The sequence below is a fragment of the Balaenoptera acutorostrata genome, chromosome 12 (assembly GCF_949987535.1).
Source record: "Balaenoptera acutorostrata chromosome 12, mBalAcu1.1, whole genome shotgun sequence".
NCBI classification, from domain to species: Eukaryota; Metazoa; Chordata; class Mammalia; order Artiodactyla; family Balaenopteridae; genus Balaenoptera; species Balaenoptera acutorostrata.
The window spans coordinates 56,224,917-56,231,869 of NC_080075.1; the positions used below are offsets into that span (position 1 = coordinate 56,224,917).

The 6,953-nt window shown below is 51.1% G+C and overlaps 1 protein-coding gene across 3 annotated transcripts in view; it reads right to left on the reverse strand.

The window, feature by feature from the left end:
* PRKCE (protein kinase C epsilon) overlaps positions 1 to 6,724 on the reverse strand; it is a 517,974-nt gene extending 511,250 nt beyond the window's left edge. For 2 of the 3 annotated variants that reach the window (XM_057558400.1, XM_057558402.1), the window contains exon 1: positions 5,441 to 6,724. In XM_057558400.1, the coding sequence (XP_057414383.1) occupies positions 5,441 to 5,788 (348 nt within the window). In that variant the 5' untranslated portion in view covers positions 5,789 to 6,724. The remainder of the gene's footprint in view (positions 1 to 5,440) is intronic. The other variant, XM_057558401.1, reaches the window with a different exon arrangement.
* Positions 6,725 to 6,953: the final 229 nt, after the last annotated feature.

Sequence of the window (6,953 nt, forward strand, 5' to 3'; positions counted from 1 at the left end):
CCAGGCATCCTGAAGTTCGAGCTCACAGATTCAGGGTGAGGGGCCCACTGAGGAGCTAGGGAGCTGATGGTCTTAAATATTCACCAGATCTGCTGCTGGTCAAAGACACAGAGAAAGAGGAACAGGACAGACAGGCAAGCCCTGACAGCCCATGAGGCTCGAGGCCCTTTAACTTCAGGCACACAAAGTCAAGCAGCTCTCTATGATAGCACTGGGTCAAGAATCAACTCTTAGGGTAGTTGTTAAATAAGTAATTATGTACCATGGGGAGCAATATTTAATTAGATGGTAAGTATTATATGAGTCGGTAGGAAGTAGAGCAGGGAGAGATCTGGAACCTCAGGTGCTGGGGGACGAATTCAAGGCATAGGTGCCCACAAAGTGGGTGTGGACCCTTCCCAGGGCTTCAGCGCCCCTTTCCAGACCATCCCACCTCACTCTATTTAAATGATAATAGAAGTTTTCAGAAATTCTCCGAAAGATTGCCTGACAAGAGTCCTGAAGACAGAGGAGATGGGCCTTTAGGCAGCGTATATCAACATGTGCTCAGGTCACCAGCAGAACACTCAGCTAGGGTAGTTTCCCTGGAACACGTGTCCTCAGGCTCTGCCCAGGGCACCACCATCTGAACCACTAGGCCCCTCTGTTTGGCTTTTGCATTGTAAGACTCTCCCCAAGGGCTTTGGGGCCCAGGGGGAACGCCAGCCCCCCAAGCCTAACCTCTCCAAAAGGGGCATCGGCCTATCCCCCAGGGTCAGCAGGGTGGGATAATTTTGAGAAGCCCTGTCAACGCACTACTTTGGAAAAATGAAACAGAAACACTAGAGTCCCATTTCTTGCCAAATGAGACTCCCCGAATGAAAAATACTTTGGAGGCTAAGAAAAACTGGCTTCCTTAGGTCCTGTATAACAATCAACTCAGGAAAGAACCCTCTCTAGGGCGAGCCCCATGGTAGGTTTAGGGGGACATAACAATGATAGCTATAGTTGTTAAACATTCACAGAGCCCTGACTGAGGGCCAGGCATTGGCTTATGCACTTTATGTGTTCCTTCTATCCCCACGACAAGCCCGTTTCATTAGAGGTAGGGACTTGTACTATCCCCACTTTTTACAGAAGAAGAAACAGAAACAGGTTAAATCACTCCCTAAAGGTCTCGAAAGTAGTCGGTGGTAGAGGTGAGATTCAAGCCCAAGCAGCCAGGCTCCAGCGCTCTGCCCTTAGGTGCTCTGCCGAACCACCTCTCAGACAATGACTTTCTGTCATTAGCACTGTTATGAGTGCCTCTTCCACAGGATGAAGCACAGGAGTGACACCAACCGAAGATATCTTCAGAGGCAGGAAGGGGAGAACAGGAGAGAACTGAGGCTAAGGATATAGACTACTGGGGTGACAAAGAGCAAACTCCAGAGTGTGACAGGACCAGCCAGCTGTAGCGGCACGCTCCACCCACCCTCTCTGCCATCCCCCTGCTCCCCCATCATCTGTCCTAAATGCAAGCGCTGCTCCAGCCAGCAACCATTCAGCCTCTGGTTCTCACGGGAACCCCAATACTTCTAGTCTACCCAATCCTGCTTATAAATCTTGCTTTAGGAATGATAAAAGTCCATTCAAAAATCTCAGGACATTTCTACGTACAAAGTCTTGGTACATTAATTGTCTGGAGACTTCTCCTGCCCACAATTTCTATTCTAATTCAGTGTTTCTTAAGGTATGGTCTGGTCAGAATCTCCAGGACATCTTGTTAAAAATGAGTATTCAAAAAAAAAAAAAAAATGAGTATTCCTAGCACTTGTCCTAAATTACAGAATGAAAAGCTCTGAAGGTGGGGCAGGAGAACCTATATTTTTAAGCCCCTCAACCAGTGATTCTTCTGCACACCAAAGTCTGAGTAGCGTCATTATCTAGTTCTTGGGAAACAAGCTATGGCAATAGTATTTAATGGGATTCTGCTTCAAGTACAAGTGAAATCTTCCCCTCTCTCTGTAATAAGCTTTCTTTAAAGCAATCCCTTTTGTCATCATAACTGATACATCTCTCATAGTCTGGAGAATAATGATCTCAGCCTGGTTTTAAACATTCTAGAATCCACCTCAATTTTCTAAACTTTCTCCCACTCCAGTGTTTCCAGAGGGTGGCCCCCGTAGCACTAATGATTTTAAGAGGCACCTGAGATAAACTTTTCTTTTTCTTTTAGAGGCCCAATGTTTATGTTAATATAAATGAAGAAAAACTGTAACTACAATATCCAAACCTGTGATTTCATGAATACTGGGGCTTCAGTGGGAAATAAAATCATCAATGTTTAAAAATATTAAGTAAATATGTAAGAGTACAGGCAGTACTCACATAAAAGTCTTAAATTTGGGAAACCTCAAATTTGCCTTTGTCCTTTCTGACAGGCACCCTCAGTTTCAGCCATGTGTCTCTGACCACAGGCATTCTCTGCCTTTATTCCAGAGTGTCCGTGCCCATGGAACACTGTCTCCTCTTATAAATATCTCTTCAAATGTTACCCATCATTTCACACCCAATTCACGCCTCCTTCCAGGAACCTCCAGATTCTTCCAGCCATCCCAGCACACTCCCTTTTGGAACTCCTGTAACATACTTAAGGTACCACTCATTTATAACATAATTGCTACTTAAGTGTCTATATGGATCTATTCATTTCCCTAGTGAAACCAAGCCTCCTGAGAGTAACCCATGGTCTCTTTTACTCCTGGATTACCCAGAGAGCTAAACGTCCCTGGTTGGATCCGAGCAAAAAACAGGAACTCAGTGACTACGTGGGAATTCATCATGTAGCTGAATGAAGTGTTCCACAGCAATGAGAGAAGCGGCTGTTGCATGCCCTCTGCATCTCCTTACTCCAGGTCAGATTTCTCAGCAACATCTCTTCATCACTGTCAGGTGAAGAGCACGGAAGCCAGAGCCTAGGAAATTCTACCCAAAGGTGTGATTCTGTGGGTATCCCCTGGCCGACAGGGATGGGAAAGGTGACCTTAGCCATTCCAGTTGCAACTTGTCTGTTTCCAAGGGCCAGTCACCTCTGCTGCTGCATCCTCACCCTCAGTCTGGAAGAACCAGAGTGGCCAAAGAATCCTCGTGGAAACAACCACAAATGGGCAAACAGAACAAGCTCCACTACTTGATTCATCCTGTGACTTTGGCCTTTCTGTATCTCAAGTTTTTGAATCTATCCAATACCTGTCATACCTAATTCACACTTGCTATAAGGCAAAAGAGACAGTGATTTTGAAAGCAGTTTAAATTATCATGTACAATAAAAACATCAGGGACACAGCACATGACTCTGCAAGGAGAATTAGACTGGGAGGGCAGAGGGGCCAGTTCTCCACTGGGCAAGCCGTGAGCAATAGGAGGTGTGGTCCCTCCTTCCAACTCTGCCCCCTTTGCTTGTCACATGACCTCAGGTACCCACTTAGCTGCTCTGGGACTCAGCGTCCTTGTCTGTGAAACTTGCCTGTGCACTAGATGATCTGGTCTAGGGCCAAGTTCAACGTGAATTTGAGTACCTTAGAGAATGATAGCCAAACAAGACTAGTGCCCAATGCACACTTCACTGGACGTGCTCCGAAGTGGGGATGGTGCCCCAATGTGCCCAAGATTTGGGTGGGCCCCAGCAAAGCATCATCAGAGACACTCAGACACCTTTCCCTCCAACCAGCATCTGCATGTGGACAAAAGCAGACCTGCTGTTCACCCTACCTGCTCTCTGCCTCACTGTCCAACTCCTTCATCTGAATACACGGCAAAAGGCCCCATCTCCTCACTACCAGAGTCATAGCTTTTTCTTCCCCTTCCCGTTCTAAAACAACAACAACAACAACAACTTGAAAACCACAGGTTTTCGGTGTTAAGATCTGGCTTTGAAATTAGTTATACCTTCAGCTCCCCCTCAGACATGCACCGCTTTCATGAGTGAAAGGACTGGAGGCCAGTGTGGAGAGGAAATGGGGAATGCATGGGAACGCCAGTGGTGGGAGGGAGGCAGTGGCAAGGGCCATTGGTGAACTGGAATGGAATGGAATAGCACTGTGTTCTTTGGGATTCCATAAAGGTTTGCCTGCTTCCCAAAGTGTAAGCCACAATCTTCTAGGGCTGTACTTGGTGTGGTTTGTTGGAGCTTCCCTGTAAGCTCCGTAACCATGGTTTCGGGCAGACTACATCACAGCTGTGAGCATAAAGGGAAGAGGCTTTTTCCTATTTTCCCCTAAAATTCCATATCCTTAAAATATATATACATTTATATATGTATATATATGGGTGTACATATATGTATATGTATATGTATATGTATATATATGTAAGGCAATATGCCAAGGTGATTCATATGCAACCTTTGACCATAGGACAATCATGAAGTTATTCATTTTCAATAATTAAACATCTCTCCATGAGGATCAGATATCTCTCTTTTTGGGTAGACCAAAGAACCCTGAAAACATATATACCCAGAGCCACACCTGCTCTCGGTGGAAACATGTAACAAATCTGAAAATAAAGAAATCCATTTCCTAATTGAACACCTTCCCTCTAAAAAAAGAGCTAAAGCAAGGTTGCTTCTCCCTGCTTCTCCAAATGCCAAGGTTTAATGCATTTGGCTTATAGTATGTGCACAAGGCCTGTTTCCAAGTCCCTAATATTTTGACGATGTAATCAATTAACTCAGTCTCAGACTTAGTATCTCATTGCACAGTGTCTTGAAAATCAAAACAGGGAAACGATATAACTTGAAGTCGGATTCAAAGCATTGACTTCCAATTACTCACTAGCAGAACCATTTGTAGAATACAACACTCGTTCCGGATGGATAGGCAATGCATTGGGCAAAACCAGCTGGGCCGATGTTTCTGGGACCCTGGAGGGGACTAGAGGAGAAGACATTTTTCTCCCCGTATGTCAGAAGATGACCTAACTGCCAGGCAACAGAATAGAAACGAGCTAGCTTCCTCCCGGAGGGAAAGAGAAAACAGTCCCTCAGGCTACGCAGGACAAAGCCAGGACGTGCACGAAGCCTTCAGTCTAGGGCTCCACGTGCCTCTCCAAGGACGGAGGAACCCCCACGCACACAATCACACACAGCCAGCCCACAGCGCGCCTGCGGAAGGCGCCGGGTTCTCGGCCAGCCTTCAGCACCGGCGGCTCGGGGCTCCCAGCTTGCGAGCTCCCTGTAGCACCCGCTGTCTGGAGGGGGCAGAGGGCCGTACCCTCTTTCCAAGTCTCTTCTTCCTCGCCCCAACGCCTACTTCTTCCCAACTACGAAGTGGAGTGTGCTTCCCCAAGGTAATTGAGACATACACACACACACCTCAGAGGGCACTAAGACCCCGCGCCCCACGACCAAAGCCAAGGCCAAGAGTCTTCCCCCGGAACCCCAGAGCCGGGCTCCTGGACCAGGAGGCGCCCAACTCACCCAGTCCTCGAAGTGGCGGCTCCCGTTCTGCAGCAGCTCCTCAAACTGGATGGTGCAGTTGGCCACGAAGTCGTCGTAGCCGATGGGGGCATCGTGGAAGACGGCCAGCTCGATCTTGCGCCCGTTACACACATCGGTGACGAACTCGTCGTGCCAGGCCGGGCTGTTGGTCTTCTGCTTGGTGGCCGTTTGGCCGATGCGCGAATCGTCCACGTTGAGGGCGATGTAGGGGTCGAGAAGGAAAGTCTGCGGCCGGGGTCCCACCGCATGGCGCAGCGACCAGGCTGTGGGCTTCAAGCTCACGGCCTCGCAGATTTTGATCTTAAGAAGGCCATTGAACACTACCATGGTCGGGGCGGGGAGTGGGGGCCGGGGTCACTCCGTCCGCCCCGAGGGCAGGAACGAAGAACCGACGCCGCGGCGCTCCGAGCACGGGGACTCCTGGGTCCCCTCTCGCCCCACCGCACACTCTCCCTACACCTTGTAGCGTTGCGCCCTGGCGCGGGCGATTCTCAGCCAGTGCATGTATTTCCTCGCCGGGTTCCTAACGGAAAACAGGGAGGGGGGGAGAGCTGGGGGACGTCCGTGTTTGGAGCAAGTCTCTCCCCCCCCCCCAACAGCAGCACCTCCAGAAGAGGAGATGAGGTGCTGGCTCCGTTGCAAGCCGCGGGGGCTGTGTCGTCGCCTCGCCGCCTCACTGGGTCCGGGCTGCGGGGAAGCGGGCGCCGCGCCCGGCGCTTACCTACCTTTCCGAAACATAATCCCCGGGAAATTTCGACTCCGGGAGGGGGAGGGGGCTGTGAGACGGGGCGGGGACGAGAACCGGGGGCGCAGATTTCAACCCGGATCCTCTTCGCACACCCAGCGCCTGCCTCTGACCGCGCGGGGCGGGGGATGGACCAAGGGATGTGCAGTCTATCCGGAGGGATGCATGTCGAGAGGAAATGGTCCTCCTCGGAGCCAAATTTTTAAAAATCCACAAGCCACACGGCCAGTCCGGCCGCCTCCTCCTGGGCGAAGCCGCGCCGCGCCGCAGTCGGCGATCGGGAGGCGCCAGGAGTCGGGAATCTCACATCCGCGCGGGCTCGGGAGTCGGGGTGGCCGTCGCTAAGGCTCGGGGCGCAGGCCGGCACCGAGCGGTGCGCAGCGCGGCGGCGAGGACGGGACTGCGACTCCGCGCGGCCCCACCTCCCGGGCGCCGGCGCCCGCCTGCCGCGCTCCCCGCGTCCCAGCTCTCGGCTGCCGCTCGCTCGTCGCTCGCCCGCCCGCCCGCCCGCTCTCCCCCTCGGTCTCTTCTCCCTCCGTCGGTGTGCGAGCGAATCTCCCTCCCTCTAATGCAGGAAATGCGCAAAAGACGTCAGTGTGTGTGTGTGTGTGTGTGTGTGTGTGTGTTTGTGTGTGTGTGTGTGTGTGTGTGCACGCGCGCGGGCGCGCTCCTGTGTTTGGGGAAATAGAAAGTTTTGCCGGTTGGGGGAGCAATACGGGAAAAGTGAGCCGAGGAGAGGACGATCGA